General features: G+C 40.1%; 1 protein-coding gene across 1 annotated transcript; it reads right to left on the reverse strand.

Moving 5' to 3' along the window:
* Positions 1 to 204: 204 nt before the first annotated feature.
* On the reverse strand, positions 205 to 27,428 carry MEFV (MEFV innate immuity regulator, pyrin). Its single transcript, XM_036738277.1, has 10 exons — positions 27,149 to 27,428; positions 21,820 to 22,548; positions 11,755 to 12,194; positions 6,868 to 6,963; positions 5,292 to 5,522; positions 3,842 to 3,864; positions 2,100 to 2,215; positions 1,866 to 1,898; positions 1,246 to 1,278; positions 205 to 749 (listed from the first exon to the last, which is right to left on the reverse strand). The coding sequence occupies exons 1-10, from the start codon at positions 27,426 to 27,428 to the stop codon at positions 205 to 207; spliced, it is 2,526 nt and encodes an 841-aa protein (XP_036594172.1).

Consider the following 27,428-nt stretch of genomic DNA (forward strand, 5'->3'; position numbering starts at 1 on the left):
GGAATACAGAGATGAATAGGACAGTTTCTGCTCACAAAGAGTTTATAATGTAGTAGGAGGGTTAAAAGCAAACATAGTGATCACTATAATAAACAATAAAACATGTTTGTTTACTCCATAAATGAGGTATAAAACATTATAGAGAGCATGAGATCTCCAGAGTAGGTTTATGTTCAATAGCATGGATACTAAACTTCTTTAATTCTACGTACTCCCTGGACAGATGGTCAGAGGATCTGTATTTTTGCCTTTATCAAGCATACCAGGGCTGAAGACAGGTCGGAGAGGTTCAGAGGAAGAACTGGAGAAAGGGAAGGTATAGATGTGGGTTTTGGCAGTCACATTGTAAAAGGAAATATCTCCAGCTTCATAGTCCAGGAAAATTCCCACACATCTGGGGGGCTCCCCTAAATAAAGAGGGGTTGGTGGAATGGTGGAGGCACTGTACTCATTCTTTTTTGTCATCATTACCAACCAATATCCATTTCCTGGTGAAAAGGCCGTGCTGCCCTTCCTGTTCACAGAATTTTTGCAAACTCCCAATATCCACATAGTCTTGTCTCCCACGTATACCTGCCAATACCGTTTCCCCGAGACAAAACTTGGAGATCCCAGAACGATAACAGAATTATCAAATCTTTGTGGGCCATTAGGCAACTTTTGACATTTCTTCCCAAGTCTCACACTTTTCTGATCATCAGATATGATAAGTTTGGGATGAGCTGTTTCTGGGTCCAGAGTTACATTAGCTAGAATGAAAATCCAAATAACCAATGAGAAGTTGACAGTATCTCCATTCTCTACTCAATAAGTTTTAGAGAAAGGTAAGACTAGGGGAGGCAGAGTTGGCAGCTCCCCAAGATCCGATAATGTATAAGGGAATATGTAAAACAATTTTATATAAATATGACATATGTGATACACGTATACATACACATGTATACATGTATAGATATATATACACATGTATGTATATTAGAAAATTCTTTTCTCCATGGCCCACAGGTATTTACTCTGTGTTGTTACATATATTGTAGTGTAGGCTCAGAGAATTTAGTGGATAGATTACTGTGTGTTAATACAGGGACAATATATACAATTTTCAAGCCTTCCCTAAGATACACATATGCCTTTTCCAGCTTCTGGAACTGGTATCTGTTCTTCTGAGGCCTCAGAGTAAAAGAACAGGAGGACTTTGAGTTAGGTTTTCTGCTTCTCTGAAGATCTCTGATCTTAGCCACTTACCTGTATGTAATTGGACTTCTCTCAGCTGTACAACTGAACAGATAAAAAAGAAGAGAAAGAATCTGAGTGTATAAGCTAAGATCTAACTCTCTGTTCTGACCTCTACAATGAAACATGGAACTGGATGAATTTTAGGAACTTCCCCAGGATAGTGGTTTTTCGGGATTTTCATAAGTCCCTACAATTGGTATATGCTTTTCTCTTCCCCAGATTTAGCCTGACTCTTGATCTGGGCCAAGGGTGGGAACAAGCTAAGGGAGGGAAAGCTTTGGAAAAGCACAAAGAACATTATCAAGTTTTATCAAATGTCAAAGGTATTAGGGGAAAATTTATAGAACCTAACCAAAGAAATTGGGAGGAGGAGACTGATGGCCCAAGTCAGGCTGATTCCTTGAAAATATGCTTGGTTTATTTAGAAAACTCCAGGTCTGCCTGGCAGTGGCAACATAGCCAAAGGGGAGCAAAAAGAGCCTCATACAAGTGAGCTTTTGAGGATTCCTACTAGGAAATAGTCCTTCTCCCCTCAGTTTCTCTTTCTAGATAATTCAGAGAAATTAGCATTCCTGACACAACATAAAACTATTCCCTCCCTTCTTGGGTAAGCAGACCCAGGCACTCACCTTTGAATGTTTCCATTTCTGATTGCAGACTCTCTAGGAGAAAAAGGACATGAGATGAGTTCTTATGACCCCTTGCAAGGGAGATTTCAGGTGGAAATGAATAGTGTTGTTAAAAGACTGAAGAAAAAAAGGGACCAAGATAAAGATACTGAATTCTGCTGTCTGATCCAGAGATGAGATGGCTATGCTCTGTTTTCCAGTTTCTCTAAACACCGAACAATTTTATATACAAACCCATGAAATGCCTCATGCTCTTCTGCATACACTCTGATTTCCAGAAGAGAACGTGAATTTTCTCTTTCAACTCAGGAGACACAGCCCACTCCTTAGGGAGAGTCACCCATTCTGCCCTACAGATACAACAGACAACAAAAAATGGTGAATGTCACAACGAAGGCAGTGCTTGGGAGAAAGCTCTAGTCTCACTTCACAGATTTCCTATAGAAGTGGAGGCCAAGGAAACTCCCAATGGACTTCTATGGAGGGATACAGACCAGTGCTACTTCTCAATCCACCTAATACATTAGGCAAATGCCACATTATCTTTTGGCTTCGTTCTAATCTCTGTTAGAGGATTCTCTTCTTTCTAGATGGAATCCTCAGAGAAAGGGAAATAATCTTCCCTGTCCCTTATGAAAATCCTACCCTTCCTGATCAGCCCCCAAGTCTTTGAACCCCACTCATTCTCCACAAATTCTGATCTTACAATCAAGAATTAACATAGCAGCAGTTTGGAAGAGCCCTCAGTCACCACACAGTCCAGTCCAATAAGTGGTCACTCTCTTTTTGCTGGGAGATTTCCAGTGAGGGACACACCCTGCCTCCAGTTGCATCCCATTCCAGACCTGGACAGCTCTGCTTGCTGAAAAGCTTTTCCTTACGTTAAACTTAAATGTGCCTCTTTGTAACTTGTACCCATTGCTCCAGCTTCTGCACTCCCATAGGACAAATGACAGCCCTACAAATGCCTTAAAACAGCTACCATTATCCCCTACTCCCACTCTGATCTTCTCTTCTCCAAGTTAAACATGCCAGGTTCCTTCAGTGGAACATCATGGGGTGTGAACTTGATGCTCTTGATCATCATGGCTGAATTCCTCTAGACCCTCTTCAGCTTATCAATGGCTTTTCCCAGTCTCATTAGCCCCAAGGTCCTAGGGATCTTCCCTTCTAAGCATCCTGTCTTTTAAGGCCCAGTCCAAAAATCACCTACTCTGCGAAACCTTCCCCAAAACTCTCAGAAGTCATCTTTCCTGATCTAACAATACTTGCTACTTTTCCTGTGTACTTATCAGATTTTAATTTGTATATTCAATTAGTTGTTTAACATTATTTAATTTTATATTTGTATGTTTAATTCATATATATTTTAATTTGTAACCTGTATACATGTTTAATCTCCACTTTTAGATGGTAAGTTCCCTGAGGGCAGTGATCATGTCTTATTTGTCCTTTCATTTTCTCCAACTCCCAACATCATACTAAGACATAGTCAACATTTCATGAGTGTTTATGCAATGAACAACCGAGGCACCAGGATCTGGGCAGGGTAGTTGTTGGGCACACTGGTCTGGCATTTCTGTCTCCATGGATTAGGAAGGACACAGCTAGATGAGAGGTGCTTGTCCCTAAGAACTACCCTGAGACTAAGAAACTGACTAGAAAGGGTACTGCTTCCAAGAATCCCAAAGGGAAACCTGTCATGGACAGATGGTGTGGTCTTCTTCCCTGAGCCAGAGTCATCTCACTTCCTGTGGGAGGAACTATTCAGATCAAACTGGAGGTTCAAGGAAATACCTACCCATTGGAAAGAAGGGAATGTAAGACACCCCCATAGCAACTGGGATCCGAAATAGAAGGTTCTATGGTACGGAGCCTGAGGAGCTGGGCCTTCTAAATGTTCAAGCTTTTCTAAGCACTCTGTGTGTGTGTGTGTGTGTGTGTGTGTGTGTGTGTTTTGTGAGCTGTGTAATTACCTCATCAGGGTGACTCTGATGTCCTAGGAGAGAAAAAGGGAAAATCTGTCAGTCTTGCTCTGGAGCTCATCCTAACCCTTAGTAAAGTCTTGATTTGACATGTTCAGCTACAGGCCAGAATTACTCAGTTCCCACACCTACCACCAACCTCTTCTACTTCAGCAACCCGTCCTACAAGTGCTGCTGGTTCTAGTCTGGTACTAATGCCCTTGACCTCTCCCAGTGCTTTGTAATAAAAGTTCCAGGATGAGATACTTGGGGTATTTTTAAACCTAATCCTCCTCTTTGACTTTAACAACCCGTGAGGGAAACCCATTCAGGTCCTGATTCCTGACAGTTCATTTCAAATATAATAGAGTGAGCCCCTTGTTTATTGGGCTATAGGAGCCATGCCCAAAGTTGCTGCCACTTCAGACAGCTTAAGACCATTGTACTACATGGTACAATTTCCCCAGAGGGAGAAAAGCATCTTGATATGTATTATTTTGTTTCATATACAGGCCACACTTTCCATGCTCCTTTGTGTAACACCCGCACGGGTCCTGTATTCACTGTTATTTTACAATGTACATCTACGCTTTTTTTTCCTTTCAAAGAGTTGTAATTTTAGGGGGAGGAGAGGATTAGCCTATATTCAGACCAATATGTATGTGTGTTATAGCTAATTTTAAGCAATAAGCAAAAAAATCTAACATTAGCTGGAGAAAATTTGGTTCAGTGTAAACCCAAGTACCCCCATGAACTGTCGATACTGCTTCGCTTCCGCAGTTGTATCTTTACTGGCTGATCCAGGAAAGTCAATCCCAAGAGCAAAGACATTTGTGAGCTTTTGTTTACACTGAACATTTGGCAAATTATGTCTGACATTAATCTAACTTTGGACATTAGCTGGAACATGTAGAAATTAGCAAAGATGATTTGATGGCCCTTGGGGAGTTTTCAAATGGTTCTTTCCCACTGTTGGGTTCTTCCCCATCCCCCCCAAAAAAAACAAAAAACAAAAAAAGGGTTGGTTGGCTCCCTGAAGTTTCTGTTGAATAAAAATTTTTAAATGACCATACAAGTATAAGTTGCTAATAAAATTGGGAGGAGGTCATGTTGAATAACCAATTCTACCTGAGCCTTATGACCACCTTCTTTAAAGGATCTGAATGTGTTGGGAAATGGCTAGAAAATTATCTCAGCCCCCAAGAAGTCTTATGGACAACTGAAGCCACTCAAGGGTTTTACCAGAATTTGTCATGTGGAAGAGGTATGCTGAGCTTCTCTCCACATACATGCTAAGGGGGCACTGGAAATTGCCTAGGCTTCAGGGTAGGAACTCAGGGGCACAGAACAAGCCTAGGATGCTGATACCCTGGCTTGAGCATAGCATACATTGGAATGATGAGTGCACTGGGCCCCCATTCTGATGGGGCCCTTTTCTATGTAAGGGATCACTTGTTTTCACCTGCAGGAGTTCCCATGCTGGCTGTTTCTGTTTTGCTTCCAGCTTCTCCATTAGCTCTTCAAGAAGGGAGATTTCCTGGGATGCTTTGTTGATGTACTCTGTCTTGCTCCTGAAGATGGTTCTGGATAGTTCTTCCAACCAGGCCAGGAAGAGTTGCTCTTGTTCTGCTAGAAACTGATGGAGCTGCATCACTTGGGACATAATCTGCTCCTTCTGAGTTTCTGTCTTGCTCTGGGAGCAACAGGATTAGGAGGACAGGGGGTTAAGTGTGTCAGGAATAGCTGAGGGTCATTACCCATGTGAGGCTTTCACTGTGAGAATGGTCACTAGATTCATTTCCCCATCACTATGGTTTAGTGGAAGCCCATAAAGGTTAGAGGGACTCTGGATATGTGCTAAGAATTCTCATTCTTCAGGATGGGCCTGAGGGTAGTTCTGTCTCTTCCCTCAGGGCCTTTTTGGATACGGATGATATGGAAATTTGTTTTACTTGACTACACATATTTGTTACAAGGATTTTGGTGGGGTTTTTTTTTTCCTTCTTAAGGAAGGAAGAGGGAGGTCTGAGAGGGAGAGAAAATTAATGCTTAATTGAAAAATAAAATTAAAAAGCAAAACAAAATGTACAGTGGTTACTGGAGCTGGCTCATTTTCAGTGTGAGCAGTTACACCTCAGAAATCAACAAACACTATAAATCAGGGCTTGATTTATTATTTTGTTGGTTGCGTAGACTTAAGAAAGTAATAGAGAAAATGTGAAAAATGCAGGTTAAGTTTGTGTTATGTGTGCATTTCTTTTTCAAAGAGCCAATTGTTAAACATTTAATGGAATACCTTGTATATGTATATGCTACACCTATGGGGGTAGAGGGAAGGGATGGGAGGGGGTCTAAGGTCCATTGCCTTCCCCATATTTATAGGAAGTCTCTTGGGTAAAGCTAGGGCAGACCACATGGGTGCAGTGATACCATGAACTTCCTAATTATTAAGGAATAGAGTTCTCATGGCTCACTCTACCCTTCTCAATGATCTGTCCACTTGATGGTAATATACAGTAATTCCTTCCACAACAGGACTTTCTCTATTGAGGTTTTGATATATTGTGGGTCAGCATAAGAAATTAAATGGGAATTTGGGGGGAGTTTTGTGGAAGCCACAGATAATACTCCGAGGCCAACAAATGACAAAAGCCTATGACCAAATACTTAATCCAAATTTTACAATAAGGTACTGTAAATACACCATAAAAGAAAAAGAAAAATCAGGCTTTTCTCTCGTGCAAAAGGAGGGCCAAAACTTTTTTGAGGATTTTCTAGATTGTGGGGGCACCATGCTCCCAACCCCTGAGATGTGGAAGGGACAACTTTAAAAGGAAAAGCAACCACTTTTTAGAAGTTTTCCCCACCCTTCTTGACCACCAATGAAAGCCATTTAAATGTCTAAGCTCTCTCTACTTCTCCAGGAATCAGGAAAGGGTCTCAGGAGGGTCAAGCCCCAGTCCTATTCTGATCCAGAAGGAAACTTCTGTTCCTATAGTGCCCCAGAGAGGAATGCTGCAGAATGTCACCGGCCTTACCAGGAAGGCTGCCATTGTCTCATTGCCTTGTGATTTCTTCTCTTCAGCTATTTCTCTTACTTTCTTAAGATGCTCCAAGCGGCTCTGAAGTTGTTCCTGGTTTAAATTTTTTAAAATGTCGAGGATCAGAATAAAGGCCTTATTCCTTAACTTGCTGTAATATAAGTTCCACTTAAAGAGCAGGGAGAAGGACATACTTTCAATATGTGAGGCCCTTAGCAGATCAATGCCAAAGCAATCATTTCATATAATGTATTAGTGGGGCAAAAATTAAGTCTCTTGAGCCCACAATGGCCCAAAACCCACTAAGGCCCAAGTGCCCTAGGACAAAACATAAGCCATGACAGGGGAGTACAGTGAGTGAGAATAACCAGAAGTGATAAAGATAAAGGCAAAAGTTTTTATAGGAAGGAACAAGATCAAGGACTAGGAGCCAAAGAGAAGGCTGGCAGGTTAGAAAGGGACCTTACAGACATCTGGTACAGACCCCTTATTTTTCATATAAGGAAACAGGCCCAGAAAGGTTAAGTGATTTGCCCAGGGTCACATAGGCAATAATTGGCAGGGCCAGAATCAGATTCCAGCTCCTCTTGCTTCAAATCTAGCTCTTTTCCACCAGGTCATCCTGAGGGAGACAGGGGCTGGGAAGAAGAAGATTCAGGAATAAGGATTTAGTTTTTTGAAGGTATGTTTTAAGAAGTAAGGAGAGATTGTGTTAAGAAGTTGTATGAATTGGTTAAAAAAAAAACACGGTATGTTAGTAACAACCAGGAAATACTGCTCCTGTTCATTCCTCTGCCTCCATGCTGGACTACACTGACCTCAAGTTCTTTTCTTAGAAATATCCAGGGATGGGTTTTGGGATAACTTATGGGCAACAGTCTAGTATTCATAACCAATACAATTCTTCACAGAACTTCCTAATTTTTTTAGTGTACAAGTCAAAACACTTCACTTCCCCATTCAAAAGTGTGTCTCAATTGCTTACCAAATAAAACTACAAACTCCTTAGCTTGGTGTTAAACGCCTTCTGGAATTTGACACAAGACTACTGTTAGAGTATGATACCATGCCCTCTAACCCTCTGTGTTCCTACCAAAGCAAACCAGATGTTTTCCAATCTTGTTGGGCCTGTTTCCACCTCCTTCTTTGTGCACTGTCCCATATGCCTGGAATTGTTCTCCACTCCCACTTAATCTCCACCAATTAAAATGTTTTACTTCCTTCAAAGTCCATCTTTAGTGCCAAGCTCCTGCATGAAGCCTTTCCTGATCTCCCAAAGTAGAAGTGATCTCTTCTCTCCTCTAATTTCTCATAGCATTTGACAGGGACCTCTCCCATCCACTTAACATATTATGATTTTTTATTGTGGTTTATTACGTATTTGTTTTATTAAGTTCTATTAAACTATGAAAGGACTGTGTCTTATTTCATTTGGGCATTGTGTAAGGTGGGCATTTAATATATGTTGGATTGAAAGATTTGTTGAATTGACTATTCTCATGCTGCTTTACTAAGTACAGAGCACTTTCTTCAACATCATTATAAGTATTATTGTGGCCATTTGACAGATGAGAAAATTGAGACTCAGAGACATCAGGTGAATTGTCCAAAATCATATGGCTAGTCAGTGGCAAAGCCAGGACTCAAACTTAGGTCTTCTGACGATCAATCCAAGTTTCTTTCTACTGTACCGTGCCACTTCTACAATCCTACTCTTGGCACAATCTATACTATTTCATCTAGCTGAAACCCTTGAGAATATGATTCAGACTTTCAAAGATCCCAGAGGGAATTCCTCACAGGTTCCATATATCCAGATATACCCTAAAAGGGAAAAGGCCATTTGCTCAGTTATCTGTGGGAAGGAGTAGTCTTACGTAGAGGAAGGGTGGGCAGCCACTTATGGGGTATAATTTAAGGGGCAGCCAGAAGGCTCTTACAGCAAACAATCTGCCCCTCCAACCTATTCTGATACCCAATTAGCATCACTGCTTTGTTCTTAAGCCTTGCTGGCCAAGGGAAGAGTGGAACACCAAGTTGTTGTCAGTCATTAGGACCTGAGTGTGGATTAGTTTATCTCATGCTCCCCACTACTTATTCATCATCTCCAAACTTCTATGCCTGTCTTTTAAGACCTTCTATAATTTATAATTGAATCCCAGTCTGTTCTAATTTGAGCTGCTTTGGTTTTATTTGTGCAAAAATCTTTTAATTTTATGTAATCAAAATGTCCATTTTATCTTCTATGACCCTCTTTATTTCTTATTTGGTCATGAATTCTTCTTGCATCCAGAGATCTGACAGGTTATTTCCTTTTTGTTTCTCTACTTTAAGATTTCTCCCTTCATGTCTAAGTCACGTTCCCATTTGGAATTTATGCTGGTGTGTGGGGTGAGATGTTGGTCTATACCTAGTTTCTGCCAGACTGCTTTCCAGTTTTCCCAGTAGTTTTTGGTGCATAGTGGTTTCCTGCCTCAATAGCTAGGATCTTTGTTTGTTTTATTTTTTGTTTTTGGAGGGGGGAAGGCAGGGCGATTGGGGTTAAGTGACTTGCCCAAGGTCACACAGTAAGTACATGTGTCATGTGTCTGAGGCCGGATTTGAACTCAGGTCCTCCTGACTCCAGGGCTGGTGCTCTACTCCCTGTGCCACCCAGCTGCCCCTATACCACTGAGCTGCCCCAGGATCTTTGAGTATATCAAACATGAGGCTATTTGCTTATTTGCTTTTATATAGTATGTTCCTGATATGATTGACCTGTCTATTTCTTAACTAGTATAAATTGATTTGATGACTGCTGATCTGTAGGATACAGTTTAAGATCTGGCACTCTCCCTTTAGATTTTTGACCTTTTGTTTCTTCAGATAAGTTTCATTATTATTTTTTTCTATCTCTATAAAAGTAATCCTTTGGTGGTTTGATTGGTATGGCATTGAATAAGTAAATTAAGTCAGTATTGTCGTTTTTCTTATATTGGCTCAGCCTACCCATGAGCAATCAATATTTCTCCAATCATTGAGATCCATCTTTATTTGTGTAAAGCATATTATGTAGCTGTATTCACATGGTTGCCATAAGCTTACCCAACCTGAACACCCTCTGCGGTCTCCTCACTGTCCTCAGCACAAATCATTCTCATTCCTGTCTCTGTGCCCTTACTTGCTCTACTGCTAAAGCATGGGACGTATTTCCATCTCCACCACCGTCTACCGATGTACGTCCTAGCTCCATTTACCACCTCAAGTAAATCTACCCACTCTGACCTTTCCTTCTCCCTTTTCTGGTCTATCACACTTGTAGTCTACATGTAGACAACTTGGCATTTGATTATAGACTGAGCTCTGTTGTTCTCTAATTGTTTTGTGTTTGTTACTTTTGTGTCCTGATTGAAACTGTGAACTCCATGAGAGAAAAGGCTATATCACATATTTCTCTTACATATGCCACTGTGCTGAGCATATAGTAGAAATTCCTTAAATCTTTTCTAATTGATTTATCTTAGAGATAGTCATCTAGCATTTTAATTAGGAATGGAGAAGTATCAGAGTTTGTAAGGGAGAATGGGTTTGGAGAATGTGACACTTCTAGATATGTATGGGGGTGCCCAAACCATGTGATCTAAGTAGCTATGGGGAAGTAAGGAGATACAGAGTGTTGCAACAGAATAGCCACAAAAATAAAGAGAGAGAAAATATGATGTAATAAAATGAGCCTTGGGTTAAAATCAGGGGACCTAGGATTTAGTACTGGTTCTACTACTCATTAGCTTGGTAACTATGGGCAATTCAAATATCTTCTCTGGGCTTTATTTTCCTCAAATATATAGTGACATGGCTGTACTAAAGGAATTCTTTTTCATTTATTTATTTATTATTTATTTATTTTTTTTTTTTTGTTTTTGTTTTTTGTTTTTGTTTTTTTTTTACTAAAGGAATTCTAAGTTCCATTCTAATGTTAACATTCTATATTCTAATGTTCTAAATTCTAAGGTCCCTTCTAATTGTAACAGTCTATGTTTTCCGTTGTAAATTCCCTTCCAGTTTGGAACATTCTATGTTCTGTGATTCTAAAGGGAAAATAATATGTTAATGTAACAGAATACTATTGTTCCATAAGAAATAATGAAAGGGGTGGTTTCAGAGAAACCTGGGAAGACTTATATGAACCGATGCAGAGTAAAGTCAACAAAAGCAGGAAAAGAAGTTATATTATAACAACAATATTGTAAAAATAGATCGTTTTGAGAGACTTGAGAGCTCTGCTCAATGTAATAATGAGCAATGATCCCAGAAAACTAATAATGAAGAATACCCCCTGACAGAGAAATTATGGACTAATAAGCAGAAGAAAGTGAGACACATTTTTTGGACATGGCCAGTATGGGATGTATATTTGTTACGAGAGTTTTTTCAGGGTGCGAGGAAGGCCAAATAAATGCTTGATAAATAAAAAATGAAATTCTATTTTTTGAAAAGTCTTTGAAGAAGCAATTAAAAAATCATTGGAGACTAAATAACTTATTCCTAAAGAACTGGTGGGTCAAAGCATAGATCATGATGGAGAATTTTTTTTCTTTTTTTCTAGTGGAAGAAGGGAGATAGGAGGGAGACAAAACAAATGTTCATTAATTTTTAAAAATAAACAATAAAAAGGAAGGTGGGAGAGCACCAAAGACAAGCCTGACCTATTCCCCAAATTTGCTGAGGGTCAGCTCTATTCAGCCTCTAAGTGGAATATCAGGCTTTTTTCCAAAGTGGTTGCAGAAAAGAAAGGATAAATATCCACCTCCCGTACACACACTCACCCCACGAATATCCATCTAGCAGGTGTCCAAGACCCAGCTAGCTGTGTGGAAGGATATCCAGCCTTCTAGAGGCTCCTACCTTGTAAATCTGAGCAGCTTCCTGGATGGAGAGTATTCGGTGACCTTTGTGCTCCGGGGACATACTGCAGTTGAGGCAAATGGTTTTTCCATGATCTTTGCAGAACAGCAGTTGGAGTTGCTTTGGGTGGTATTCACAGCAAGGCTCAGAACCAGGGCTTAGCATTGATTTCTGGAAGTCAGTGGGTATGTTTCCTAGGCTCTTGCTATGTTGGAAATTCTTAGGAAACATGGCCTGGCATTTGAGACACACATTACACCCAACATTGTGATAATATCTGATGTAGTGTCTACAGGAATTTCTTGATGGTTTTCCCACCATATCCTGACATATAGAACATGACTCCTTCATTCCCCTCAGGGACACTGCTCTGACAGGGGCTCCTGTGATCCTCGTGACGCTGAAGGCTTTGATGGGTGTACTGCTCAGGGTCAGCTCATCTGAAAGAAGTAGATCCAGGGGCTATAAGGACTGTTGTTTCCTCCTGAAGTTTTCTCCCAGCTCTAGCATTCCATGATCTGTGTTCACAGTATCATGGGATTTGGAACTAGGAAATATCCTTAGAGACCATGTATCCCAGAAGTTCCTAAACACTTTTGTGTTATGGACCCCTTCAGCAAGACTATGGAGTCTGAATGCAGATTGCTGTGAGGATAAAGGGTTTTTAAAACCTCAAAAGGACTATATAAATTCTAGCTATTAAGAAAGAGAGAGGCATACATAATGATCTTTTCCTTTTGTTTCATATAAGTTGATTTTATCCAAAAGAGTAAATGCTATAATCTTGAATATATTCTTGTCACAGTATACTGTTTTTAGGATGAATTTGAAGTTGCACTACTGTAGGGCAGTCACAATGAAAACTATTGAAGAACAGCTACACGACACCAAGACTTTCAATACTGAGTTCATGCCCATCTCAGTGTAAATTAATATTTCCTTCTACAGAGTTGGAGACAAAGGAGTAGGGTGACTACACTAATAACCTTTCCCTTGTCCAAAGAAGAAAATGTGCCATTCTAGAACACAGAGACTGTATCTTCTGACAGAAGGTCTGTTGTCTCTAGGACAAAATACTATACATCGATTCCTAATGAATATCTTTCTGGAAGGAACTTTAACTGGGAATGTAATGAACTTGAACTTGAACGTGAAAGCTTTAACTGGGAATGTAAAATATATTGTGTGGAACAGCTAGCTGCATTTATTGATGCTTACTACCTCAGGGGCCGGAAATGTATCCTTTAAGAAGGTATTTGTTAAATGTGCATACACATGTGCATATAGACACATAAAGTGTCTATACTGCTTGGTCTAATTAAAGTGAATAATTAGTCTCGCGAAATGATCACACTATTTCCAATTCATACTGCATATTTCCATTGGCTTGGAACCAATTACCATATTTTACATAATCATAACTTTGAATAGTGATTATTTCACAGCATTAATTGTTCTTACTAAGAGAGCTCTTGCTGTATAGTGTTTGACAAACAAATTGTTAACATCGATGATCATACTGGTCCTCATAATGATAGCATTGAATTTTATAAGGTGATTTATACAGCCAGAGTTCTTGGTTCTCTTGTTCTGAGGATAGGACCATTTCACTATGTTACTATAGGCTTTAAATTAGGAAAGAAGGTAATATTGCTTTACTAGTGATTTTAAAATGACCATTTCTTTAACAATACTTGCTTCCCAATATTCTCAGTGCTCTAAGACTATAACTGTCTTATTTATATGACTTGATTAGACCTGACTAGTACCTACGTGCCTTCGCCACCAAGGAAAGCTAATCCAATTTTAATTGGACAATTCTGGACAAAACCAACACTGAAATTTTAGTCTGGAATGTATATAAAGACCAAGAAAGAGGTGACTAATTGGCATAATTGGAAAAGCCACTGTTTGTTATGACAGGAACCTAACTGAATCAGCTCACTCTAGGTCAGTTTGGGAAATATGCCAGTCAATCAGTTAATAAACATCTATTAAAACCTCCTATGTGCCAGGCACTGTGCCAAACAGTAGGGCTATAGGGTAAGGCAAAAAACAGTCTCAGCTCTCAAGAAACTAATGATTTCACAGAGGGAAACAACATTCAAAGAGCTATTTACAAACTAGATATATACAGAGTAAATTAGAGAAAATCAACAGAGAGAAGGCACCAGCATTAGGGGATATCAAGAAAGGCTTCTTAGAATAGCCTTGAAAGAAGCCAAGGGAGCCAAGAAGCAGAGATGAAAGTGGAGAGTTCCAAACATGCGGGAAAGCCAGGGAAAATGCCTGGGATTGAGAAATGGAGTGACTTGTACAAAGAATCTCAAGAAGGCCAAGTACTTTGCAGATTACTTGGAAGTGAGTAAGTCATAACAAGACTAAAAAGAAAGGGCCCAAGTTATGAAGAGCTTTGAACACCAAATAGAGGGTTGTATATTTGATTCTGAAGTAGGTAAGGAGCCACTGAAATTTATTGAGTAGGAAAACTACATAAGAACTCTCTTCTCCTCATTAATGCGATTGTCTAATGGGCAGGAACATTCTGATGGGATGGACAATGCTCTAAGACCCAGAATTTCTTGAATGACCAGCTATGGGTCATATATTGTGACCTCACTCAACAAGGCTGGCTGAGCTGTTCAAGGAATCAAGAATTCTTCTGACGTATAGCGACAGGGTTATGACTGGAGAATTTCGGTTTGGGAGTGCAGCCACTAATGGTGTACCTTCTATGGTCCCATGAAAAGAATCTGGGGACCCTCAGAAGTTCGCAAACCCCCAAGGGAGTCTTGTTGGTCCATAGTAATTGGTCCTAGAATAAGGCCACGATCAATGCCTGTTTGGCAAGGCACGGCATAGGAAATCAGTGGATTTTCTGATCTTTACAAGCATCCATTTACAAAGTATACAAAATTCTGAGATGGGTAGGCAGTTGTAGTCCTTTGTAAGATTTGCTGAATTCACCAAACACCAAATACACTCTCTGGATGAGAGTTAGAAGTATACTAGAAGAATCAGTATATGGACTCTCTCTTCTGGAAGAGCTGTGACGAAGGAGATCAGACCATCTACTGGCAGGCTGAGCCGCTGAATGAAGTTCCAACGGCCTTTAAATTGGATTACCTTGATCCCAGGGAGCACTGTTAATCTGCAAAGCTGTCTGACTACTGTTACAGAAATTCAGGGGCTAGAGAGAGACACAAGCTTGAATGTGGAATTTTGTCTCCACTACTACAGTACTTTCTGTATCTCAGTTCGAAGCAATGATGCAATCCTATTATGCCACGTGGCATACCACATTAGAGCAATAAGAATCTTCATCACTTTTGTTTCGCTGCATTCAGAAAGCAAAGCATAGAAAACCACACTTTGGACTAGTTAGAATAATGAATTTGGCCAATTGATGAGTGGCACACAATTGAAATTCTTTAATTAATAAGTACAGATTATGCTTCAAATAATTGTGCAAGAAGCACAAATGGGAAATTGTGAGAGCACATTAAAAACTTCCTTTTGAGTTTCTTTAGGAATATTAGAAAAAGATGGTTTTTTTTTTCCTCTAAATCCCTTTCTAGACCCCTAGTTAAAAACCCCTTGGAAGATGAGGTAAGACCAAAAAAAAAATTGGAGGGTGGGGACTGTTTAGGGAAATGAATTAAGGTTGGTACTAAACCTTTAAACAAAGAGCTCTTTTCTTATTTACATCATTGCTTTCTCCAGCCTTGAAGTAATTGAGTATCTGACCCAGCTAAGGGAAATCCCTTTGGTTGTTGCTGCTGAGTCATTTCAGTCATATCTGACTCTTCTTGATCCCATTTGGGGTTTTCTTGGCAAAGATACTGAAGTGGTTTGCCATTTCCTTCTCCAACTCATTTTATAAATGAGGAACTGAGGCAAATAGGGTTAAGTTACTCCCCAGAGTCACACAGCTAGTAAGTGTTTTGGTGGACTTTCTCCATTGAGAAAAGATTAATAGATCAATGAAAGAGAGGAAGTCTTTTTGTTCAACTCTAGGAGTGAGGTCCTGGAGGAATAAGATTACTCAATACTGGAATGTTAGCCCAAATTGCATTTTAAGAAATATTTTCCTTGTTCAAGGTTCCTATAAATTTTATCTGAAATCTTGGGATAGAGAGTCATGTCAGAGGACTGAGGTGAGGGGTCTATGCCAGTTTGGACATCTCTCCAAATTAGAAATGACCTGCCTGTATATTAATGTTAAATAAATGAAATTATTTCTTGCAAATTATTCCTTGGTGCCTAAATGCAGGGTATAGTATTTTTTTTTAAATAAAGAATATATTCTTGGAAGCAACAGCTAAACCTTTTTTCTATTTAGGTTTAGGTGTTGGTAGGTCTAATATACCTGGCAAGGTGTAAAGTACTAGGAAAAAGTGGCAAAACTTACTCCTTATAAAACAAAACCAAAACAAACTTTGATTCAGATGACCCTGGAGAAAGAATCTCCCAATATAGTGGATTACCATGGCAAAATAGGATATTTGCTACAGAAGTCTACAATGGGAATTAGCAACAAGAGTGGCAAAGAAGTGAGGATCTCACTTTTGGCAAGTATGGAAGGCAAGGGGAATATTCAGGTGACCTTCAAAGATGTTGGTATTTCTGCCTGAACCAAAAAAAAAAAATACATATACACAAAACGCAGCTATTTCCTGCTGAAAAAGAAGACGCGAGGCCTAGAAGAATGACTCTCTGCTCTTCAGATTAACAGGGATGATTAAATGTTTCTTGAAAAAATAAAAGAATGATGGGGAAAAGATTTTTAAAGCTGAAGTTGGAGCCAAATTAAGGTAAAAGAAGGGCTAGGATCAAAAAATGGCACATCGGCCACTTTAGGTGGATGAATCAACAAGGGTTTGATGGGGGAAGGAAAAGGGAAAGAAATCTAAAGAAGCAAAAGAGAATCCAAACTTATGTAAGGAAGGGTGGGAAGGAAAGACCACAGAAATTTCCAAGTTATCTTGTAGTATGAAGCTTTCACAGTGAAGGCAGAGCTAGTTGTCTTAAAGAGGAAGCAGCTCCTCATTTTCAGTGGAATTATAACGACGATCTGTAGGGGAGGAGGACGTCCAGTACTAGTCACAGGAAGAAGAGATGACTGACTTGTCATAGTTAGTTCCAGCTGAGGCCTATGCCAGCCTGACATGAACAATCAGGACATAGCTATGTTCCTGGGGCATGTATCCATGATATAATTGAGAACCCCCTGAGTATTGTCTAACATGATGACCATTACCCAAATCTGGTAACGTATGGGGAAAGCATGATAAAGAGCATTTACGTATCAGCAGAGAAAGAAACTGAAGTGACATCATTATGGAAAAGGAAGCTGGACTGGAAGATGCAAGCACATGCCTTACACAGTTGTTGTAAGGATCGAATGACATAACAAATGTAAAGCCTTTACAAATTTTGGAGTGATATATAAATGCTAGATATTATTATCATCACTGTTAGGATCCCTCCCGTCTTTAGAGGTGGTAATAGAAATAATAGTGATGGTCTGGACGACACTACACATCAACCAGCTAGAAGAACAGAACAGACAGTAAGTCCTGGAAACATCGAAAACCTAACGTGGCAGTATGATTTAGTAGTGTTGGAATAATTTCACCTACTTAAATACCTTCTAGAGCTTTATTTTGGCTAAAAGCAGAACAGTTTGTAAATTACGGACCTGCCTCAATTTTATTTCATTCTTGAAAATATGGAGAAAGCAATGAAAGGAAGTATTCTGTAACTGACTCTGAGCTGAAATAAAAATGACAGTGTCTTGGGAAGAAGTTACTACTCCATCTTAGCATTTATGATTGATAAGGAAGAAGAATCAATGTGTGCCTTATATTTTGGCAGAGTGAGTTTCAAGGAGTCCAGAAAAAGGATAGGTTGGATCCCATGGTCTGAAATTCTACCAGGGAAGTTGGCAAAGAGGGATGGGATATTCTCAAAATCAAAATTACGACAGTACAAACAAATCATTTGGATGAGGATGGAAGGGAAGGTTGGCTAAAGAGAACTGCATAGCTACACAGTGAAATAATTGACCAACTTAAGAGACATATACAGAAGATAAAAGCAAGGGTAGGGAGACAGATGAATATGAGTGGTATGATCCACTAAAAGTGTGCGGAATGTTAAAGACCAAATTGAACTGAGCCTTGTCCTGAATTTTAAAGACAAAATTAAAAGAGAAGATTTTAAAGCTGAAGCTGGAGTCAAACTAAAGTAAAATAGGGGATAGGATCAAAGAAAGGCATGTCAGCTACTTTAGGTAGATGAAACAACAATAATAGATGACGATGAAAAAACATAACTTCAGTTCTTATTTTCTTTATTGAGAACAAGGGACTATCTTTGCCCTTTTTTTTGACCCTCGAAACTCAGCAAAGCGCCTGGTAATAACAAGTGCTTAACGAATGCATGTTGAAAGTTATGGCATATGATTGTGATGGAATACTACTGTTGTGTTGGGAAATGATGAGGGGGATGGTTTCAGAAAAACATGGCAAGAACTATAAGAACTGCTGCAAAGTGAAGTGAGAACTGGGAGATCACTGTGCACAGCAGTAACCATGTTGTAATGGTGATCAGCTGTGAAACAATTGGCTATTTGATCAATATCAAGACCCAAGGCAATTCCAAAGGATTCATGATGGGAAAAATGGTATCCACCTCCCGAGAGACAACTGATGAACTCATATATAATTTTCTCACTTTCTCTATTTTTCTTGCTTTTTTTGCAACATGGCTAAATGTGGAAATAGGTTTTGCATGATTTCACATGTATATTGATATAATATTGCTTGCCTTCTCAATGGGTGGATGAGGGGTGAAGGGAAGGAGAAAATTTGGAACTCAAAATTTAAAAAGAAAAGAACGTTTAAAACAAACAAAATTTTTAAAACAAAAATGCATGTTAACTGGAAAATATAGAACAAAAATGTGTAATATTGAAGATGGTAAGAGATTACCCAACTGCCCTCAATGAGTTTAAGTCCTTAGTCCTAGACTTACTAAAGTCTAGCATCCTGAAAGAATTCATGGATGTGTGCCTTAAAGTGAAGTCTGAAAAATCATGGAGTGAGGGAGAAGTACTATGAAATCAACTGAATTTTTAAAAGATGTTAGAATAATCAAACTACTGAACTTGACCTCAGTTTCTGGTAAAAATTCTAGGATGTATCACTAGCAAATGGAAGCAAAGGTCACTAAAATTCAGTGTGAGCTCATTAAGAACATATCACATCAAGCTAAATTGACTTTATTTTTAACATGGTTTGCCATATTGATAGCTAAACAGAACGTAATGGAAATAGCATGCCCTAGATCGCAGCAAGGCACCAGATAATGTTTCTCATTATGTCTTCATAGACCAGATGGAGAAATGTGGGCTGGAGACAGATGTATTTGAAAGTGGTTGAATGACTGGACTCAGGAGTGATGACTAGTGCAGTGATGTCAGCCTAGAGGAAATTCGCTAGGGGAAGGCCCAGGGATCTGTCTTTCATTCTATTCTACCCTGTATTTTTATCAATGACTTGGATGAAGATAAAGATCCCCTAGATATCATCAGATTTGTATTTGATACATAGTTAGGAGGAATAGTTAACATACTGAATGACAGAACTGGGAATTTAAAATATTTCAACAGGTTAGAATGGTAAGCTTAATCTAAAAAGATGAAATCCAATAGCAATAAATGTAATGGCCTACATTTGGAGCAAACCACCCCCCCACACACACACATACTCAAGTACAGAATGGGCAGGACATGTCTAGACAATAGTTCATGTGAAAAGGATCTGGGGTTTTTAGTGGACTTCATGTCCAATATGAATCAACAGTATGAAATGTGAACCAAAAGCTGAAGAAAGAGAAGCATAGCATCCAGAAGGAGAGAAAGGTCATAGACTTGACACTGGGAGACACATCTGGAGTCTTGTGTTTAGTTCTGGACACTATGGTTTGGGAATAACATTAAAAAACTGGAATACAGCTAGAGAAGGGAGAAGAAATTGGAAATGGAAACCATGCCTAGGAGGGCCATTTGATAGAACTGAGGATGTTTCCCATGGAGAAGAGAAACTGGAATGGGGACATACCACAAATGCTTGAAAAGGCATCATATGGAAAAGGGTTTTGACCTGTTTGGCTTCCACTTGTTGATCACAGCTCTGCCAACTGAAGTTAAGTTGCAGAGGCAAATTTCAGTTTAACATAAGGTCAAGTTTCCTAATAGTTTGAATCATCCAACTGGACTGTAGTTAGTCCCCCAGTATGGAGGTCTTCAGGTAGAGGCTGGATGATCACTTGGTAGGGATGGTGAAGACAGGTTCACTGTTTGGTTATAAGTTAGTGTATTGGCAATTAAGAGGACTTTTAGCACGTATTCAACCAAGTGCCCTTGAAGACTTTGGCCTTTGTTTCCTTGATTAATTAGGAGTCCTTGATGACCTCCTTGCCTCAAGGGAAAGCCTAGTTTACATGGGTTTGAGTGACATGTTTGTGACATCAGAGGCTTTTAGACCACGTGGGTTTAAGTCAAATTTTTGTGCCACTTTTAGGTCACATGGGTGAATTGCATGTTTGACTCACCTTTGACCCTGAACAAGATATATAAACCCAGAGGTTGGCGTTCTCCCTAGGGGCTCTCACTCTTGGAGGTGTGTTGATGTGGAGACTCTGGGAAGCTGTAGTTAAGAGCCCTCCGACTTGTAAACCCTGATGTTGGGACTTTGTTAAACCCTGGTAACTATGCATTGAGATTTGAATCAGACAAGCTCTGTCTGTTGATGTTTGTAATTTGTTTGTATTTGCTCTCAAGTTCAGGGTGCTGGCTTTTCCTCCTGAACTAAGTGAATGATATTTGTATGTTCCATTAAACTGAGATTGTTAACCCCTTAACGTTACTTTCCTTAGTAAAGAGATCAAAGAACCTGTGTTGGCAGCATTCTTGATGTTGAGCTTGTGATGGTCTTTTACCCCCACAGCAGCTGCTAGCTGAATTGTTGAAACAGTTGGGTTTCATGACTCTCTACAACTTTTTTGATTTTGTGATTCCTTGACCTCCCCTCTCCTCCGCCCCTACCAACTCCATATTCTGTATATCAAGTTCCAAACCTCTCTCAAGGCCTCTAAGCTATCCATCCATGTGATTTCACTCTCATCTGGATTTGGAGTCAGGGGGCCTAGGTTGAAGTACTAATTTTGCCACTTACTACTCATGTGAGCTCCATCAAGTCATTTAACTTAATGGGACACAATTTCTTCTTTGGTAAAAATGATGCAGTTGGACAAGATGATCTCTAAGGTCATTTCCAGCTCTAAGTCAGCACCTCATAATGAAATCAGAATCTTAGGATCTCTCATCTCCCTTGACTCTTCACTTTTCTAAGCTTTCTGCATCATTTCTTGGGAAGCCATTTAAGAACCAAACAGAAAGACATTGTGGTTAAGACCTCGTCCATTGCCCCTCCCCCACTCTTGTCCTAAAAGAGGTTCATAATAACAACAATAAAACATTTATGAGGCATTTTACAGTTCTCTCAAAGCACTTTCCTCTTGAGAGCCCTGTGAGGCCAGTATTACTGTCTTCATTTTACCAATAAGATGACCGAGGTTAAGAGAGAAAAAGTATGGGGCAGCTAGGTGGTGCAGTGAGTAGAGCGCTGGCCCTGGAGTCAGTAGGACCTGAGTTCAAATCTGACCTCAGACACTACTAGCTATGTGACCTTGGGCAAGTCACTTAAACCCAATTGCCCTGCCCCCTCCAAAAAAAAAAGAGAGAGAGAAAGTGTATGGTCCGTTGCTATGTAGTTACTAATTGTCAGAGTCAGAGCCCTGACAAAACCTCAAGCTTCTGATTCTGAGCCTAAAGTTTAAGAGCAAAGAGGCAAGTGGCGTAATTTAAAAGCAAAAGGTTATTGCATTAAAAGAGAATTTTTTTTTTTACAAAGCATTCCCCTAAAGATATGAAGCGATATTAAGAGAAAATAACACTATAGTACTTATGGGACTGAAAACAAATATAGTGAAAAATACCTTCACAAGCTTCTTTTAAATAGTGGTTTCCAGGATCCTCAAGTTCTTTCTTTCCTGAAGACATGGAAGTATCCATATTCCCAGCTCTCTTTTCCTCCTGGGACCCAGGGTCTTGGCAATTATCAGTGGATTTTTGATTTGGGTGGTTTTGCTCTCCTAAAGATACACGAAATCCTTGCTTCTCCATTCTCTTCTCTTCCAAGAAAAAGAGCTTTTGATTCCTGTTTGCTTTTTGCCCTAAGGTGACAGCAACTTCTGAATTCTCATATCTGCTGCTCTCTGGAACCAGAGCTGCATCTGGATTTCTAGCTTCCACTGTCTTTAAGGTAACAATTGTTTCTAGAGTCCCATCTCTCTTGTCCTCTAAAGTCATAGCATCTTCTGGAGATGAAGGTTCTTTGTCTCCTGAAGAAACAGTACAGACTGTTAGCTGGGTCCTTTTGGGAGGTGTATTCACAGTCTGGTTTCTTTGTCTCTCCTGAATCTCAGTCAGATGTGAGCCCTTTAAAGTCTTCTGAGCTTCCCATTCCTCCTGGGATTTTTTCTGACATTCTTGCCCAGGATGCAACTGCATGGATGTTACTGGAATCTCAAGCCCAGCTGTGCCAACTTCATTTGGGCCCTGCAAATCAGCATCTGTGTTCTCCATTATCAGGCTCTTAGATTCTGTTTCCTTTAAGAAAACAGAGGTTCCTGAGATTTCTGTGACACACTCTTGAGTCAAGCATTCTGAAAGGATATCCAAATACCAAATCATTAAAAACTCATAAGTTCAAAATGAAGATCTGGGGGTGAAAGGAGGAGGTGGGAGGGCACCACTTGTCCAAATTAGCTAAAGTCCAAATTATAAAACACTTTTGAGAAATGGAGTTGAAATTTCACTTTTAAGTCAGGACTACAGATACATTCAATTCATACGCTTTATTTTCTTTTTGTTATTTTGTTATCGGCTCCCTTGGTTAAAATGACTGAGTGTTCTCAACAATCTGCTGACACTTTCAGTTAAACAAACCAAAACCCCCTAGAGTGGGACCGGAAAACCTGGAGTTCAGCTCTGACTTGCTAGCTGTGTGACCCCCTAGAGTGAGACCAGAAAACCTGGAGTTCAGCTCTGACTTGCTAGCTGTGTGACCCCCTAGAGTGGGACCAGAAAACCTGGAGTTCAGCTCTGACTTGCTAGCTGTGTGACCACAATTAAATCATTAGACCTTTGGAAGCCTGTTTGCTCGTACATGGAACAGGGATAATAATACTTTCATCGCTACTTGATTCTTTTGCAGAGGCCCACAGGTGTGCTAAATTGCATTGATTTTCAGATTTTTTTTCTCCACATGTCAATCAACTTTGCTGATTTTTTTTTGGTCTCTGTCACAAGAAAGGGGATACTGGGATAAATTCTGGTAATCTAGAAAGCAAAAGATATCATTAAAATGTATTTAAAAATGATATTTTCACTACTTATCTCACAGGGGTGTTCTGTGGGAAGAAGTGCTTTGGAAACATTAAATGACGATCTGTGATTGGGAAGGTATGGGCAGTCCTTCCATCGACTCAGATTGCAATCCATCTATAACCTAGTAGATGTGTTTTAGAGAATTACCTAAGGTTTATCTGAAGTTTAAGCGGCTTGCCTGTGGCCATGCAGTTAAAAAGTGCCAGATGCGGCATCTAAACCCAGGTCTTCCTGACTCCAAGATTACCTGCTATGCTACACTGTCCCTTAAAGTGCTTTATTATTTAAGCTATTGTTGTTGTTTGCATTTCTTTTGTTTTAAGAAGTACCGGGAAAGTGAGGTGGCTGTGGATAGAGCCCTGAAGTCAGGAGGACCTGAGTTCAAATTCTAAATCACACAACAATTGAGCTGGAAAAGGACTTGATAGAGGAGGAAACATGACCCCCAAAGAAGAGCTGCCCAAGGTCACAGGTTTTATTAGTGGTAATAGCTGGACTAGAACCCAAATTTCCAGATGATCAATGTCATGCCATTTATTTGAATTTGAGCTCTGTAGTCTCTAGAAGAGCAGATCCTGTGAATACTTAATTTCAGATACAATGTATCTGAACCATCTCACACAATCACAACTGCATTTGAATGAGAGTATCTTGTATTTGTAGCATACTTTAAGTAGTTTGTTTCATTTGGTCTGCCTATCTGTCCGGTAGCTATTATGACTACTTAAATGGCCGTCACCCCTATTCCCAACCTTCAGGGTATGGCTTGGGTACCATCTCCTTCACAAGCCCTTCCTTGGCTCCCGGAGCTGAAAGGGGATTTTCCTTTCTCAAATTTCTCATAACATTTGTCCTTTCCTTTGCAGCTACAACATTCCATAACATTCTGCCTTTCATCATGATTACAAAGTCAATTTTCCACAGGAAAGAAAAGAAGCAAAGAACAGGGAGAGAGATCTGTATTTCTTCTAGGAAGGAAACCAAAAACTCCTCTTCTAGACTGAAGACCTATGTTAGTGAGCACCAACACAGTTAAGATGCTTAGAGATGCTTGCAAATGCAGGGGGGTAGGAAACTGATCAAAGGGGCAAATTCCTGGAGAAACCAGAAGATGTGATCAAGGGCACACATAGAAGGGCAAGGAAAAAGGCTACTGCTTTCTCAAAGACTTGAACAAGTAAATGATGTTGAAGGGATTTGAGGTATGGATGATCTCAATTTGCCCAGTAAAATAAGAGGTGAGTTCCTCTGCTAAAAAGAGAAGGGAAGAGTGGTATAGATGGTTTGGAAAGAAAAGAAAAGATTTCCAATACAAGAATTATGACATTCAATGAGCTGAAGAATCGCTTTAGCATTGCCAAGGAGATCAGGATGCTGAAGATAGATGCCTAATGGTTTTGCACAGAGGTCTGCCTTCATTTCCCACTCTTCCTCAATCTCCCTGGGGAATTTGTTCTAACCTGGGGATTGGTGGATGGTGGGTGATATACTGCCAGCCTCCCAGCTAAAGGGATTGTGGGTAGCTGAAGTTATTCTAGAGCACACTTGCACCAGCAGTAGTGGGGGTGGGGTGGGAGCAGTGTCCTGAAATCAGAATAGCTGGAGCCAGTCGACAAGAAACCATGTAGGGAAACAGTGCTGGCTTGATATCCTCAGTATCAGACTCTAGGGCCAGGGCTGTCCAAGCATGTCATGTACAACATGTGTCAAGACTGATGCTGATGATGTCACTGAAACCTACCCATGACTGCAGAACTGACACAAATGACTTTGTACTTTCCTTTCCTTCCCTCCTTTCTGAGGTGTATGCCTGTTTCCCAAAACTTATCTTTCCTTCTTAAAAGTTTGTTTACCTTTCTGTTTTACTCTGAGTAAAAGTTGGCTATTGTGATAAGTGTTTTTAACCATTTCATTGCTAATCTGTGTATCTCCTTACTCAAGTATAGCAGAGAGGGGCCAGAAGGGAGCAAATGGAAGGGAAAGAGAGAAAAATACAAGTGAGTTATTTTGCCATATCAGTGCTCTTGTTGAGGGCTTGGAGCTGAAAAAAAAAAGCAATATTGATTCTTTTTTTTTCTTCGATTTCCAAAGGCAGAAGGAACAATCATACCAGGATCTCTCTAAACCATGAGTCAGTAATACGGCTGGGAGGTAGGAAGGTGATAAATTGGGATGGTATTGGAGGGAGAGCCTTTGCCATCCCCCGCCCCCAATTTTCTGTGCTTAGATCAAGAAAAGAAGCCTTCCCATAGTGGTGAAGATGTCCAGTCCACACAAGGGTAGAGGAAAGTAAAATGCAATGACAACCTGCCACTTGTAGACATGGATGGATAAAAGGATTGGTATGCAGGCATGAGCAGCCAGCTGATATTAAATAACATAAATTTGTAGTGCATTCAGTTAGTATAGCTGAAGAACTTTCTCTAGCAGCATCCAGCAGTAAGTATGCAAAGAGAAGTAGAGAAGGTAGATAGTGGAGGTAATCCCGGGTTGGAGCATGACAAGTCATGAGCAGTGATAGAAGGAGTGTGGCAAGGCACAGTGATGAAAGGGAGCGTGAGATTTAGTAGCTAGATCTTTTTGAGACAAGGGGAAGGTTGAGGTGGAAGAGTTGGATGAAGTCATACAAAATTCCAGCTATCTTTGATGGCCATTCAGCCTTTAGGAATGGGAACTCTAGACTCGGTGAACAAATACAGTTTCCTTAACTGGGCTTTGGAGCATGTGTATGTCTGTCTGACGTGTGTTTTCAGAAAAAGGGGAAGGAAGGTATTGACAAGTAATTGGGTGGTATTCAGTATTGTCTTAACTCTTCATGACCCCATTTGGCAAAGATAGCGGAGTGATTTGCCATTTCCTTCTCCAGCTCATTTTACAGATGAAGAAACTGAGGCAAAGAGGATTAAGGGACTTGCCTAGGTTCACACAGCAAGTGTCTGAGGCTGGATTTGAACCCAGGAAGAAAAGTCTTCCTGATTCTGGGCCTGGAATTTTATCCACTATGTCACCCTACCTGCCCTAGGGTGGTATATGGGAATAAAAGGAGAAAATGAGAAACCAAAGAGGAAGTGAAACCAGAAGTTTCCTGAAATACAATGATCTGGGCCTGAAACTTTCCACACAGCCAGAGATCATCCTTCTGCCCAGCTATGAAGAAACTCAAGAGGTGACAGAGAAACTGCTAGCACTTTGATCTAACGCAAAGAGTCTGGGCTTGTGAGTTAGGTTTTCACACTGGTTTAGCTATTAACCAATAGACTTTGGACAAGTCACCAACTCTGCATATCTCAGTTTTACCATCTATAAAATAAGCTTATTAGTTTCTTGCCCTAACTGCCTCAAAGGGCCGGTGTAAGGTACATTCTGTAGTACAAAGAATATTGGATCAGGAATCAGGAAACCTAGCTCTACTAATTGGTTCTGTAAACTTGACACTACTGATTTCCTCCTTTGTAAAATGTTCTCTAAAGTCCCTTCCAGCTCTGCCATTTTATGGTCTCTGTTCTAATGTCTCCTAGCTCTGGCATTTTGTGGTTTGTGTTTTAAAATCCCTTCTAGCTCTGATATTCTATGGTCTATATCCTGAGGTTCCTCCTAGTTCTAATATTCTATGTTCTGTATTTCAGATTCCCTTCCATTTCTAACATATGTTCTAGGGCAAGAGTTCTTAACTTTGTGTTTGTGTGTGAGGGACTTCTAACACTGACACTCTGTGTTCTAAATTCTAAAAACAAGGCCTTCCAGTTTCTTACCTCCTAGATAACAGATGTGAAGGTGCTTTGGAAGTCTGAAGCACAATACAAATGTAAAGACGCATTAGTATTATTTTGGAAGGGAAAAAAAAAAGAGGCTGCTTCTCATGGCTGCCAGACTTACCTGAGTTAGTTGCTTTGCTGAGCTCCTCCACCAGGAGATTTTGGTTGATAGCTCGCAACACCTGCAGGGTCAACCTCACAGCATATTTTTCCCCATAATAGTTGACCAGAAGGGCAGCAAGCTTCACTGGCCCAGTAGCATTTTGAAGCCTCCCTTGGGGAATGCGATCTCTATCTTTTTCCAAGTTAGCATTTTGCAGTTTGAATTTGAACCTCTCCAGATCATAGGCCACCAGGCTCTCCAAGGTGTGCAGCAGGTGGTCACTCAGGGTCTTTTCCAT

Source organism: Trichosurus vulpecula, chromosome 9 (genome assembly GCF_011100635.1).
Source record: "Trichosurus vulpecula isolate mTriVul1 chromosome 9, mTriVul1.pri, whole genome shotgun sequence".
NCBI lineage: Eukaryota > Metazoa > Chordata > Mammalia > Diprotodontia > Phalangeridae > Trichosurus > Trichosurus vulpecula.

Bases quoted from the DNA above. Each gene is read 5' to 3' on its own strand.
- MEFV (XM_036738277.1), bottom strand. From the start codon at position 27,428: ATGGAAAAGACCCTGAGTGACCACCTGCTGCACACCTTGGAGAGCCTG. The intron at 22,549-27,148 runs GTAAGTCTGGCA...ATATCCTTTCAG, and splicing joins CAGCAAAGCAACTAACTCAG to AATGCTTGACTCAAGAGTGT. The intron at 12,195-21,819 runs GTATTTTTCACT...TACTTCTTTCAG, and splicing joins TTTAAAAGAAGCTTGTGAAG to ATGAGCTGACCCTGAGCAGT.